General features: G+C 33.9%; 1 protein-coding gene across 1 annotated transcript in view; it reads right to left on the reverse strand.

Annotated features, from left to right (window-relative positions):
* The window catches only part of LOC145660535 (organic cation transporter protein), a 144,659-nt gene that overhangs the window by 56,798 nt on the left and 71,860 nt on the right, over positions 1 to 16,001 (reverse strand). Inside the window, exon 3 of the mRNA XM_081725726.1 lies at positions 4,520 to 4,778. Within this exon, the coding sequence (XP_081581852.1) occupies positions 4,520 to 4,778 (259 nt within the window). The remainder of the gene's footprint in view (positions 1 to 4,519; positions 4,779 to 16,001) is intronic.

Genomic DNA, 16,001 nt, shown 5'->3' on the forward strand with positions numbered 1-16,001 from the left:
TACTAGTGAAATAATTATTTCTTGAATTTGTACATCATTTTATTATTATTATTATTATTATTATTATTATTATTATTATTATTATTATTATTATTATTATTATTATTATTATTATTATTATTATTATTGTGAATAAAGGCAGACAAAGCTGAACACTAGAAATTTGGAAATTGAGCCGTATAGTACTGAATTTATAAAATATAGCTTACAACTCCTTTGATGTGGTTTTAAGTGTGATGATTCTTCGGGACTGAAATCTAAATACTACAACAATGATCTCCAACACAATTATTAGTTCGTGTAACAGGGATTACGCTGAAGAATAAAGTGTTTTTTTTTTTAATTATTATTTTAAGGATTTATGCGAAGTCGTTATTATAAATTTATTAAAGCAATGTCTAGTTACTTTCCGCAATGTGACCAGACGTCCCGTTTTAGCCGGGACAGTCTCTTTTTTCCAACCGTTGTCCAAGGGCGCCCATGTTGTGGTTTCCAAGGGGAGGCAAGTATAACCGACATTTCAAATGTAGTCTGAAATTTTGCGGTAACTATTCTAAAATAGCTATTGGGTTTTCGATCTTTCGAAGCACAATTGCCTCTAAAGGAAGGGGGCCAGCGCCTCACCTTGCCCCCCTGATGGGCGCCCTTGCCGTTGTTCCTTTTTTCTGATTCTCGAACGGGACGCCTAAATGTCCCGTTTTTAAGTAAAAATGACCTAGGTGTCCCGTAATTATTATTCAAAATATAAATCGTCAATGCAAATTCTACTCTTTTGCGTATCAACACTCGTTGCCAAGGTTCAGCCATGTCTAGAACTTCTGAATTTTCAAATGGGAATTGAATGTTCGTTTTTCAAGTAGGAATTGAGTGGGAATTCTGAGTGTTCAACTAGTTAAAAGAATTATTGTGTAGAACTTGCAATCGGGAACCATTGTTGGTTGTGTGGTACACGTAAAGTTTGAAACGGTGTGTTATCACTCTTACTTGCGTATTTTGTAAATTGAAAACACTGCTGAGTCCCAAAATTCAATCTGGAAGTCAGAACCCCCCCTCCGTAGCCGATTCGTATGCGTCCTGTTTTCGCAAGTGAAAATTCTGGTCACCTTGACCTTCCGCAAATTTAGTTTCAAGTTTGGCAATAGTATACAAAGTGACTCAGAAAACGGGTCCCGTAGGCTACAAATGTAGTGCAGTATGTTTTTGCAAAGTAATGTATTTACTGGTTGTTATATGTTCATTATACTAGATAACAGCTCGTGTAATTCGAGATAATTATAATAATAATATAAGGCAGGAAAGCCACATGTAGCTGAAATTTACGAATTTTCTATTACGAACAGATGTATTCCACGAGTTTGATTCCTTGCATTGTCACCACCTATATACCTACATTGTACTCTTACACAGCTCGGTTAGCCTTAAGGATGCTGATTATTCGTGTAGAGTATTGTGAATTTCTTGTGGAGTATTATGGTCTCTGCAGCATAGATAAGGAACATTATGTTATTTGAAGTAATGAATACATTTTCTACCTACAGACCTAGGTCAATAAACATAATATAGCTACGATAATGAGCTCCTAATAACCTACATTGAACAGAGGACAGTGTCATGCAATTCAACTTAAGTAGAATATTCTGATATAGGCGCCTGGTTTTTAGAGGTAAGGCAATTTGTCCAGATTGTCCCTCATTGCTGTGACAGCAGAAATCTACTTGCATATGCTGCAAAGCTTTCTTATGCCGCATTTAGCTGGCATACTGTTATTAAAGCTGATATAGACCTAATTTCAACAAAAAGGAGCTCTGTCACCTTTTACCATAGTTGTTGGGGCATTTCAATGCTAAGCATTTTCGAGGATAATGAATTGAATGAGGCACCACTTGAATAAACCACCCAGATCTCCGGACCTTGCGCCATTTGATTACTTCTTTTCAAGGACCTTACAAGAATGATTGGAGTTATCGACACAAATTTGTTCTAATGAGAAATATGGTAAACCTTTGCATTGGATACGTGTCAGAAGATTTTCGCAATTTATCAAAAATACTAATAAAAGGTCATCATAAAACATTATTTCCTTTTTCATTTTGTTCTAAAAATTCATTCAGTTTAAATTTTATATTTGATAGCATTTTATTAACAATAAGTAGTCTACCCTCAAAAATTGTTAATTTTACGTGGAGAGAAAAATCGAGCACATGTAGAAAGAAAATTCGTAAATTCCGGCTACAGATTGCTTTCTGGCTCTGCTCTTGCCGCGGTAGGAGAAGTGCAATCCTAGAAAATCCGTGTTGTGACAGATTTTCCACACTGTATAGTGTCTACACTACCACCAGATAATATTTATCAAAGTGCATGATTTATATCCTGCACGTCCTGACGAAGGACATATATGATTTCCTTTTAAATTATTTGCGACTGCACAGATTGATCCTGGCTAAGAAACAAACTTATACGTAACCTGATACAGAAAATCTTGTGTGTATGTGTGATACCGAATCCCCATAAATTTTACGTCTCTGGATTTTGTAGAATAAAAATCAGTTTTTTTCTCTCTCAGTGCATTAATTATTATTTAAGTTATTCCAATGAAATGTGAAAAGGAATCGGAAAGCGATGAAAAGCCCTAATAATTCTTTCTACGTATTTTCTATGATCTGCTTCATACATTTGCATGTCTAGATGAAGAATAGATTTTTTTTTTTTTTTTTTACATAAAACGAATAATTATTTTATGCATTCGTTCAAGTATATCCATTTTCTTAAAATACAGTCCATCAAACTCATTAAACTTGGCAATTAATTCTAAACGTAGGACATGATTGATTATGTGATACAGTGCTAGTTTGGTTTAATCCCAGGCAGTGGCGGCGATTGGACGTTAAAAGTGTGTGTGTGTGGGGGGGCAAGGCATGATCTGAATATTTGTATATCAGTGTTAGTTTTCTGTTTGTTTTTAACACTTTGTTTGACGAAAGGTTGTATAACTAATAGGATACAATTTTTTTTAGTTTAAGTACCAAATATCGTATTTTATATTTTATTAAGTATATTGACAAGAGCAACGCAAGTAGTTACTCATAAATAACCAAAGTGTAAGAAGAGATTTGATTGCTTGCTCATGAACACCTTACAATTCTGTCTGGAATGTAGTGTGATCAGACTATTTAATAACAAATTTGCAAAACAAATAAATAGAAGGGATAACAGCAATCATAGTAATGAATAATGAGGCTTGTTTTGTAGAAGTTATATTGAAACTAAGGATTAATGAACAACTTATATTTCTAATTCCACATATGTCATTAAATGTATGTTATTACTCTTACTAGGGATGTACTTGAACCTGAACCCACAAATTGAGGGTGATGTATATATTTCCTGAAAGATTGGGTCAAGGTAAGATCAAAACCGGTTACCAAAATTGCGGAGGTCTCATGCATTCCGTTTGAGGGCAGCACTTTATTCATTATTAAAATCTTTAAGCGTGTGCATAAAGTCCGTTGCAACCCCGAAAAATCTGAAACGGTGAGAGAAATATATATAAAACGTGTCTTTCATGTTTTTATGCATCGCCTCGCTTTAATCTAAAAAGCTAGGGCTGCCAAATTTTTAGAGGAATAAAAAATATTTTTATTGATTAGTGATTTATCGAATATTTACTACTCATTACTTATATATTGTACAGTAAAACGCTCCAGAAAAACATACAACTTGCGAGGAAAATGTAGGATCTGGCAACCCTTTAAAAAGTATATATAGTAGATTCTCGGGCTTAATTCGTTCCGTAATGGTGTTCGTAAACCAAAATAGTTTTCCCCTATTGAAATTATCAATGTAAATACTATTACTCTGTTCTAGCTAGAGGAACATACCATAATACTCGTATGTTTTATTAAAAACATTTTTTTAGTGTTTTCTGTGAGGAAGAATATAAATAGCATTATGCTTTTTAAAAGTAACACTAAATTAATAATATATTTAGGCCATAGTAATAAATTAATAATTAGTAACACTAAATTAAACAAAACAATGTGAAGACAAAAAGAGTAAAAAAGAGTAGAAAGTAGTTTTTGAACACAGAACTCTGACAGGTGTTTACGACAAACATAAGATGGAATTAACGGTATAGGTTTGTGCATGTGCGTTCGTATCCCAAAATATTGTTCGTAAGCCTAAGCCAAGGGGAAAATCCGTCACAATACTTGTTCATAAATCGAATTATTCGAAAACCGAGGGATACATAAACCAAGGATCCACTGCAGTGTAAAGTCAAATTAAAGGTCTTTATTATTTCAGTAGGAATAATAAGTGTTCGTTTATTCGTTGCGGGATACCCACAGGGAGCTCATATGGTTCGGATCCCACATTAAGCTTTCACCACGTCTGGTGCTGAACGAGACTATGCACTTCGATCCAAACAACCAATTAAATAATCTAGTAGTAATTTATTACTATGGCCTAAATATATTATTAAAGTTGCATGTGTCTAGTATACTACCAGGTATGAACTCACCTAGGATATACATCATTGTGAATGAATTGTCGAATGCAAGGCCAACCAGGAACCTGCACACGGCAAATTGCCAGAATGTTGTAACATATGCAGTGGCCAATCCTGCACCAAATCCGATGAGATTTGTACCCACCAAGGCTGGAATCCTCCCAAATCTGTCTGCAATCCATCCAAACAGTAATCCACCAACAATGGCTCCTCCAAAGAACAGCGCTTGTGCGATCGATTGGAGGTCTTTTTGTTCGCAGACCCAATTAAACTAAAAGTAAAAGAATTTCACTAGAAGATGCACTAACAAAGAAACGGTATCAAACATTATTTTGTACAGTCACAAACATTAAGAAATGGAGGTTGGAACCATGAGAAATAATGGCTTCAGCCTCCATTTATTAATGTTCGCGACTGTACATGTATAATAATCTTCAAGAATATACAGAACTATACTCAAAATTTGTTTATACATGAAATACTTATAAGACACAACTGAATAATTGTATAAAATTGGCATTGCTTAAAGTTTTTAAAAATTATTTTTTAATTCCGAATTTGTGTTCTGGAATTAATGAATGAATCGTTGCAATGCAGCAGACAGTGCTCTTCTTCAAAGACTACTTAACTACGAGGAAGCTCAAAACAAAACAAGGATATTAATACACAGCACTTAGTATTATCCACTAGTCTTCACTTTTGCAGTAAAAGTAAATCGTAATACTACGAGAAACTCTGAGAAGTAGTTAAGTAAAATGACCTTGTAGCAACGAATACGTTAATTAGCGACCCATACACACAATTAATGATCCATATATCACAAATGGGCGGACTGACCTGACAGAAAATAGTTAACTTTAATGTCTGGTAATTGAATGTAAATAATTTGATTAATTTGAAACGATTGCAAATATATTAAGGCATTAATTTAAATATGCCTTAATTTTATAAATATCGATTACATTTGGATCGAAGCTTACATATAATTTGGTTTGGTTTTTGGTAGCTAAATTTTATCAAGCTTGGGCTTAAATACAACATTTTACTCAAATTAAATGAATTTTATTTTAAGATATGAATATTTGAAAATAGAAAATATTTTAGTTTTCAAGTTTGTCGAGTAGAAAATTATTTAATTTCAGTTTAGCATTGCATTCCACAGACAGTTTAGTGTTTTACATCCTGAGAATTACCATCTCGTACTAACTCGCTAATCTTAACAGCACTGCAGGTAATCTATGAAGCAAGGATGATATCTATAATTACTTCCAAGGAATACATGGGGGAATGGATTTTCGATTGTCTATATCTTCGAATCAACCCCATCAAGAAACTTGAGTAAGAGTAAAAGAGTAACAGATTTATTGGGTGCGCCGACAGCGAGGTCTTTTTGCACATCAAGAAAATTTTTTCCTAATTTCTGACCCTCTGCATCCTGGCCAAATTTACTGGTGATATTCTAATAGCCCTTGAGATTTAGACTTCCAGACAGACACATGGACATAGTAGATATGCTATATAGAAGTTCCTAGTAAATCAAACTCCTTTTCTTAAAAAAAAAAAAAAAATATTTAATATTCATTCTCTTGTATAAGTAAAATGTTAGCGAAAATTCCAATTCTGTAACTCGCTGCCCCTTGTACTAATGATCTTTTTTTTTTTTTTTTTTAGCCTTGTGTTCAGAAAGTACTTTTACACCATTATTTTCTACTGTTTTTTTTTTTTTTTTAAGTGAAATAACGTCTCGAAACTACCATGAAAGTTATATATATAAAAACTGCCATTTCTGAACCAATTGTTATTGTAATATCTTTTAAAACAATACGTTTATATCTATAGATACAAAATTGATTGCAAACACAGAATGTGTGTTTTGTGGGGAAGAAGATGGTGTTATAGTCATATAGGGAAGCTTTGTGCTTAATTTTTTAATTATTTTTTTTGTACTTGTAACAATTTATTACTTTAGATAATTTATTACAATCTTAAATATACGTTTTACAATTTAAAAATGTTTCGTGCCACTTTTCCTCCTTAATTACATTATAAGTGTGTAAAACAAATTTACTTATAACAGGTTAATCGTCCATCTCGTATCGAGCCATTTTGTGCCTGTTTTAATCTAATAAAAAGTTTCAGTGAAATAGCCGACTTGGCTGCTTGAGCTGCGGCATATAATTATAATATTCTGCGCAATGGGATTGGTGTGTAAGGTATGCATTTGATTTTCACAAGAAATGTGAAATATTGCCATTTTGTTAAAAGTAAAGCTGTGTTGCATGGTAAGTACGAGATACAATGTATACATTTTTTATGTTCATTTTCCGAAGAATATTTTGGTTCACTCTAGCAGACGGTTTTACCAAATAGAAAATGTATAGGTAAAATACGATGTGAAACATTTTTCGTGAAGGAATGAGAGTGTGAATATAAGTAATTGCCATCAATCATAGCATATTGAAACGAATTTTAAGTGATAGTTAAAGTATTGTATGTGTAAGTGTTCTCTTCCATTATCAACAATATCGCGCATTTCCATTTCACGCGCGTATCACATGAAACAATCATAAGTAACAGAACTAATAAATCACGGAAATAATCATTCCATAAAAATGACCACTTGAAATAAGCCGTATTTCCGCTAGGGATGGGCAAAACCGGTTTTATAAAAACCGGAACCCGTTTCCTAAAAAAAAACCGAAAACCGACATTTCGGTTTTCTCCAAAAGCGCTTTCGGTTTTGGTTTTCTAAAAATACCGGTTCGGTTTTTTCACCAAAACCGGATTCGGTTTTCTTCAAAACCAGTTCGGTTTTCACCGAAACTGGTTTCGGTGAAAATTTTTGGAAGACAATCTATTTCTGTGGAAACCGATTCGGTTTCCGGAGGACAACGAAACATTATTCTGGTCAGAAATAGAACAAATTTCGGAAACAACCGGAACCGGTTTTTAAGAAAACCGAAACTGGATCCGGTGAAAAACCGAATCGGTTTTGGAGAAAACCGAAACCGTTTTTTTGAAAATTTTCAAAATCCAGTTTCGTTTTTTCTAAAAACCGATTTTTGTGCACACCACTAATTTCCGCACGAATATCCTATTAGTAAAATATTACTTTCTTGCAATTTGAAAGTCCGTAATACATTAACAAGTAACCCCTGTAAATGTGCTCGGAATAAGTTGTCATTACGTACTGGTTTCTTGTGCTGCAATGAAATCATTGGAATTATGATTTGATTGTAGGAATTCCACTATTAAATCTAAGCATTATGAAAATATATTTCGTTAATATGACATTTCAATTTTTCTTAAGTTTCTTAAATACCGTACAGTTTAATGTGACATGAAAGTAGATCTATATTATAGTTGTAAACATGTATACTTCGTTAGTGGGTTACAACATTAAATATGTTTACAATTACAATTACAATAAATAAATCAACATGAATAATATTTGTAATGTGCAGAATGTGCACGTCTCTCACTTCTTTCTTTTAATATTATTGCAATCACAAAACAATGGCTGTTGGGCAATTCAACACACTTTTCACGAATAGGGTTAATATGCTGGTATTACTGCATTCTACAAAGCGTAGTGGATGCTTTTCGTTAATAAGTTTAAAGCCCACTTATAGCTATGGCTGTTGTTGACGTTGCTTACTTGAAATATTAAAGCAAAAACGAAATGTTGCAACAAAAGAATTGACATGACTTTCTCTTAAATTATGACAGCTTGACTCACTCCTGATATTTGGCTTCTTCTGGCTTTTCATAGGCCTTCTTTCCTTCGCATCCTTCACAGAGAAGAGTGAAATTTTCCTTCTCTTGAAGTATAATGTAATAGAAAAAATGCAAATGACTCGGTTACTTTTCCTAACGCTGTATCATGCTTGATATTTATTTTATTAACAAGGACAGGACGCGAAGAGAGGAATAACTATGTGTCATTGTGGAAGTTACCCGGTGTGCAATATATAGATTATTTACTTTTCATAATATAACAAGCAAGGGAAAACTTGGTAAGTGCTACAGTAAAGTGTACTTGAAGCAAAAAGTGTATATATACTTATTTCATAATATTCTTGGAATTCAATGCAACCCTTTTGTTTCTTAAGTGCATGAACTAACGAAGTGTTTAAGTAATAATATTACGAGAAAGGAAATTAGGTGACCTTGCACAGTCAAATTATAGATTTACTATTCTGTCACTCATCTTTATTCATATTGTTGTATGCTTCAGTCATACGACAAGGTTATTTTTAAAGTTTTTATCTATGTCATTTTGATGATCATATATGTCATAATATGCACAATTATTATTATTTAGGGGCCGCGGTGGCTCAGTGGCGTTCACCTCTGGTGCATGGGGTCCCGGGTTCAAACCCTGCTCCCACCAAGTGAACCTTGTGGTGGACAAACACCATGTGCGTGGGTTTTGGCGGGGTTCTCCCGTTTCTTCCTACTTTCTTCCTAGCCGGCATAACCGTGGGACGTAAAACTTAAAAATTGCATTTCATTTTTCATATTATTATTTATTGGTACTTTTGATGCGTTGAAAAGTGAAGGAAGAAAATATGTAGAGAAATGCAACGTGATGTTTTTTAGTCTAAAATGATAGATAATAAACTTAAGTGGTTAATTATAGAAGAATTAGTAGAATGAGAACGTGCAAAGAAAGAGAAAATCCCGAGAAATACCGTTGTCACTATGTTGTGCATTATAAGTTCACATAATTTCCAATCGAACAAGGGATCTGTTTGGTTTAGTTTTGAAAAAGAAGATGGAGCTGCTCTTGGGATACTGAATCATTTTTTTTAAAAAAATGCTTCTACTCTTCTACCCTGTTTTGCGAATCAATGCTTTCAGTTTCGGTAGCAGCCTATATGGCTGCCAACGGTTTATCAACTCCGATCTGTATTCCTTCTGAAAATATTGCAGGAATTACTTTAGGAAGTGAAATCTAAATAAAGCAAACTTAATATAATCACAGCAAAGACAAAAATATTAGAAAATATTATTTTTTTCCTTGTAAATTTTGATGTGTATCCAGATTATTTATTTCATGAACTGTCTTACTTCGAAAAGCCATATTATGACAACTTCACGTAGGGCATGCACTTCTTTGGCTGTAAATAAAGATATTGATTAGCTAAACAAAATCTACGTTTATTTGATTAATTACGACTTTGGTAAGAGTATAGTACTTTTCGAAGTGAGATGGGTGACACAAGTTTTTTTTAACAAGACTGTACAATGCGCAAGGTGCTACTAAATTATATTTCTTACATAAGTTCGCTTTACTATTTCTGAAGCAAACTAACGTAACTTTACTCAATCTAAAATCAGTTGCGTCTAGGGTTCACCAGTTATCTACACTCTTTCCATAGATTGAAAAAAAAAAGCATATTAAAAACGGTTCGTCTTATACGATAGTGAGTATTTATCTATAATTTTGTAAATTTCTTATATACAGTCATTTTTAAAAAATATTTTTCCAGATTTCATCTTTGATAACAATAATATGATATAAAGGTCGGCGTCGAACAAAGAAACTGAAGGTGTGTTTGTCGACGGAGTGTTGAACAACGTAGCAGCTTTCCTTTTATGCCAAATGCGTATCATTTGACGGGGAGTAACTTTGGCAGAATCAGTTAGAGAAAATTTTGTTTTATTAGTATTAATAATTAGAAATTAATCACAATTTCAACAAACATGTAAATGTGACAGAATAGTAAACGCAAGGAGGATAACTGCGCAATAAACAACACGATTTTTCTAGTGTTTCTCCACACATCCTCTATTAAAGAAATTCTGACTTAATTTAATACACCATCTGAACATTTGACGTGACAATTGAAGACCCGGGCCTTAGTTATAAGGCAAACGGATAAATGTATCTACCTGCTAATTTTGAAAGGCATGGATTTGATTCTGCCTGCGGGAGATCGAGAAATTTTGTCTCCCATTGTTTTAACATAATTGATCTGTTTCCATTGCGTTTGACATCAGATTTCTACTTCAATCTCGTTTATATATATATATATATATATATATATATATATATATATTTAAATTTGACTCTCTGTAAATAGAATTTTAAATTCCTGTTCCAGTTGACTTTTTATATTAGCCAATGCAACAGTTTTTCTCCGTTTACTTTCTGGAAGATGAACTTTTGTTAGGATATCTTTATTTGCAGACAATTCCACGAATCTATTCTGAAAATAGTGATTTCCCTTAATCATATTTGAAAGGATTTTTAATCAAAAATGGCGTACTCTGTTTTCGACCCTATATAAGCTACAAATATTTCGATGTATTCTGAGACTGTTTCTCATTCAAGTGGTTAAATACCTTAAAAATAGTTTTATGCATAAATGCGTTGTATACAATGCTAAACATTTTGAAATTTGTATCTCAAAAACAGCTTTATTTGTAAATATTTTTGAATGTTTGATATTAAGAACTCTTCTTTCCTCTATTGAAGAAAGGAGACAGGACAGCACTTACTACTTGTCACGGAACATTTGCTGAACGAGTAGAGGAAAGTTTCATTTATACCAAAACAAAGAGCAGGTGCTCGATACTTAGCTTTCTTATGAGAAAATGCTCAGAAGCAAGAGCTCGTTTTTATTTATACGGCCCATTGACTTCATCAGACACCCCAATGATGCTCCGAGTGTCTGAAGAAGCCAATATATTCAGTTAGTTGGCGAAACTGTCACACATTTATTATTTTTAAATAAATGTTTCTGTGCTCAGCGATTTGTATTTTTAGGGTAAATTAATTTCAAGGTCTCTCCAGGAAGTTGCACTTCCGTATCAAACACAAATATATTTATACATAATAAACAATACACATTCTTTCAACTCTACTTATATTTTACGCAAGTTATCAAACACTACGTCAAACTCTCACTATAAGCTAAATAGATCTATCATCTTCTAAACGATTACACTTGTGGTATCCATTTAGGTATTGTCAACCCTACACCCAAACTCCTTCATCTTGGCACATCGCCCCAACAATTACATAAACGAACTTCCTCATATGATATAAAAGAGACAAGGGCCCAAAATTTAACTCCCTAATATAATATTCTAAATAACATTACATTTGTAACTACAACAGGACTTGTAGTTACAAATCGCACCAGAGTTAAGCACTTTACTGTTGAGCCACCTTGTCCTACGCCCCTTGTGCCACCAGTGACCCACTTTATTTTTCACTACGTTACATGGGCTTTATCATTCATTTAGCCAAATTTTCGTTGTTCCACTTCAGGCACACTACCCGTTCTCTTGTTGTACGAATTTCGTTTAGTTTACTTCTCAGGTTTTCGATGTAACACGGTATTGTTCAATGCAGTTGCTAACGAATAAAACTGGTCTTGGGCGTTTGTGGGTTAAATGAGTGGTTATAATCTCAACAAACGGTGTTAACCAATCATATGGTTAAATACAAGTATGTTTCTTTTCCTGGTATATCTTAATAATATGTGTGACTAAGATTAATTTAACACATAATTAGGTGAAAATGTTTCATTTTATAGATGAAAAATTATTTTTGTTTATTTATTTTCATGCATTTGAGACGTGAACTTATAATTTAAAGTGGAATCCGAACCACTACAATGTATTCAAATTTTTCAATGTACTCCTCGTGGGAATCGAACCCGGGACCTCTTTCATCAAAGGCCGGGACCCAAATATAAAATAATACAAAATATTGGAGTTGGTTGATTCGAGTTTAAAGTCACGTTTCGATACCGGGAAAATTTAATAGCCTACAAAATCTATTGCTTAAAGCGGGATCTTAATCAATATTCGGGTTTCATTAATGTTTGATATACCCACTGGGGACTGAACCCGCGAACACATGTACAGAAAGCATGACTGTTAGCAGCATAGCTATGAAGGAGTAGGAAGCCTACCATTATTCCACCGTCAAGAATGAACTAAAAAATAGATAAAGTAAATTCATTCACACAATTCATATAATTTTTATACTACGTATCATGTAATATCAGATCAGCGCTTGCGATCTAAGACTTGAGTGAACTAGTGTTGCACACGACAATCGTGAAATTTCTCGTTTCGTCTTTAAAACGAGACGAGAATTATCATGTTTTTCGTATCGATTTTAAAATGTAATTCTTGTCTCGACTCTGTATCGTAAGCAACAACACTTGCAAGACAAGACATTCATAAATAATGGCTATATGTGGACGTGAAAGATAGTCAGTTAACCCCTGTGTGTTATGCAATCCCGCTTTATTGAAAAGTATAACTGGTTTCATAAATGGGTAATGCTTATCTTTATAATTGAATAAGATCTATTCTTTTGTAGCAGCTAACTCACATATGCGAAGCGGTTTATTACTGTCATGTACAACCGTAACCTAAGAGAGGTAATGACATTTATCCTAACTAGATTTTAAGCTTAGCGTTCCCTTCAACAGCGAGGCTATATGAGACGTGGACTTACTTCTTAATATGGGATCCGGACCACATGAACTCCCGCTTATCCCAATTAGAATTCCAATCCAGTTTACTTTTTCTCTTTACTGTCATTTGGATGAATCACACAGATGCGAATAGCAATGTATATATATATATATAAACTAACGGGTAACCTACTACTATGGTAATTGTCATCATAAAATGCGTGCATACATGTTTATTCATTAATTTGGCAATTTAGTTTGTGTGAATGTCAATTGTAGCATCGACTGTGTAATTGTCATTTAAAATACAATACCTTACCATAGTTCCGCAAACTCCCAACACGTGTAGTGTGATTCCGCTGGACGTTACGACCTTGCGTTATGGAGTACAAGGATTTTTACAACAACTTTGTTCCGTAGTTAATGTAAATCCCATGCTTCCTCACTACTTCAGAGATCTAAAAACTTCAGTGTTTATTTTCAAAACTATTTTCAAGAAACCAGAGCGAAATAAATATGTTGAATGATAGGGTCAAAACGCTCAACTTAGCAAATTTTCTTGTAAATGTTGAAGTCTGCTTGAAAAGAATTCAACCGTGAGTGAGATGTCACATATTTTTCAAGGTGATGATTGAGTAATTAGTTTCACATCGCATCTTACCACCGAGAAGATGGGGGACTACATTTTAACTTTGAGTCTTAACAATATTTTCTCCCACTGGGAATGGAATTCATGTCTTCTGCACCAAAAGGAGAATACTAGTCAATTAGCCACAAGGTCCAGAGTTCAATTCCGGTGAGAAAGTCTTGAAATTTGAACACATTATGGTGGTTTAGATTTTGAAATTTTGTTACTATTATTTTTCAATCGAACGTGGAGCTCAATTATTCTGCAATGTAATCTGTAATCTTTAATAGCACGTAGCAGGTATACTTAGTTCATTTTCGTGTTTTGAAGGTAACTTTCATTTCCAGAAGTCTCATATTTTACAATAAATTGGGCTTACTTTTCTCCTACATCAGGAAACCTTACGATTATTTCCAATTGTAAGAACTTCTCAGTATCCTATTAGTGACACAAAGGTAATACTTTTGAGATCAAATGACTTCGATTCCTGACAGGAATATTTAATTTATCGGCGTTGACATCAAATCTTCAGACAATAAGGGACTTTGTAAACTTGAATTAAGAGGTCACGAATTTTGGTCTAGAATTCAGACGTAGGGGCGGTGAGATTCGATGTGCAGACCACACATTACGTAACTAAAAGCCATCTGGCAGGCCATAATCTTTTCTGGGCTGTAGCGGAAGGCAGTTCTTGCTTAGTAAATTAGATCCTGAAGCAAGCCAGGAATGAAAATTAATTTAATATCTAAACTTTGGATAAGAGAAAACAAACAAAGCAAAATTCCAGAGGAATAATTGTAAAGTTTTCCTCTCATGGTCGCCTATCATCGCTACCAAAAGCAGAGAACAGAAGTTAAAAGGGGCGAGTGGAGCTAGGATTGTCAGATTGTTTAGAGAGAGAAAAAAGAAAGATTTCATGATGTGCAAGGGGGAAGGAAAATATGTGACATTCAGAATTTTCATTTAACAAACGCATATATTTAACATAAAATAATTTTAGTTGGAAACTGAGGCAGTGTAGTTAAAAATAATTGCAACACAAAAATATACTAATGTTCTTGGTGGGAGCTCATGAGTTTTGGATCCGATAGGTCCATGTCTCATATACCAGCGGTGCTGATAGGGATGCTAAACTCATATCCAACCAGTATCCAATGAACTCACAGATTTCCAAATAGGCCCAATAGGCACGTGCCTAGGAGTGGTAACTTCTGAGGGCGGCAAATATTTTTCCAGAATATTAGAAATGGTAGTCAGAAGCTGCTTTTCTTCAATTAATCTGAAGGATTTATTTTGTTAATCCTGGGAACCCTGTGACTGCTGTATATAAAGAGTTATATGTCATGTCTATTAGATAGATAGTGGTCTACCGCACGTTTACCATGTCTCGCGGAAGACCCGGCCTTAATCATCCGTGTCCTTAAAGGGGGCCATACAGATTCATTTTTGATGCGCAGTGCTACTGTACTAAAAGCTGGATAAGAACAATGAACGATCAATGTAAGTTCAGATTATCGAGCAGTTGCCGTTTCAGTTTACGTTTACTGTACATACGTTTACCACAGTTAACTGCACCCTTTATCTTTGTAAAAACGGTTCTGTTGCTCAGTCCAAATAACCGTGAAAACTTGTCTAAACTGCGCAGTTCGCATAGTAATCTTATCGTTCAGTTATGACGTCACACAAGATAAACTACACAATAAAATAAAAGTGTATGGGTCCCTTTAGCCTAAAGGGCACAACTGTGGAACTATTTTAGCTATGCATATTTCCTTGATGTTCTACTGTAAATGCCAACTCCGGAGCATATTTGGTTGCATAACGAAGTAGGATATAAATCAGTAGAGAACAATGAATACAGTTAATATTACCGTTAAGGCTCTTCCTTAAGCTTACATTCACTTTCCTTTAATGTTTAGTAAATAATGTGAAGACAATAAAGGATATCAAAAATGGTGAAAATGAGCCAGATAGTATCTACGAAATGTTATTACACGAAGTAATAATTGTTTTCAAGTCTTTTCGTGTAGTGTTAAATTTGGGTACCCAACCATTATGACGTTATAAACTGCCTATCCAAATAAGTTATCTATAAGAAAAGTTTGGAAAGAGTTATTCCTTAACTTCATAGCTTACTTTCGAATTTATTATATTCTTCATTGTCTTTAAGTTATTCAATAAAACTCGAAAAAAAAATTACAATGAAGTTGGCGACGAGCCTTAACGTTAAGCTACAGCGAAAGTTATGTGAAGTAGGTTTTGTCATCGCGTTGATGTATCTGTACAAAATTTGAGAGCTCTAGTTAGAATGGAAATGCTTGAAATTGAAGTTACAAAGGTGAAACTTAACAATAACACAGAAAGGTAATTTTAAAAAAATGTGAAAAGAGCATATGTTCATATTCACACAAAAATGGTAGAT

Source organism: Thermobia domestica, chromosome 1 (assembly GCF_964235325.1).
Source record: "Thermobia domestica chromosome 1, izTheDome1.hap1.1, whole genome shotgun sequence".
NCBI classification, from domain to species: Eukaryota; Metazoa; Arthropoda; class Insecta; order Zygentoma; family Lepismatidae; genus Thermobia; species Thermobia domestica.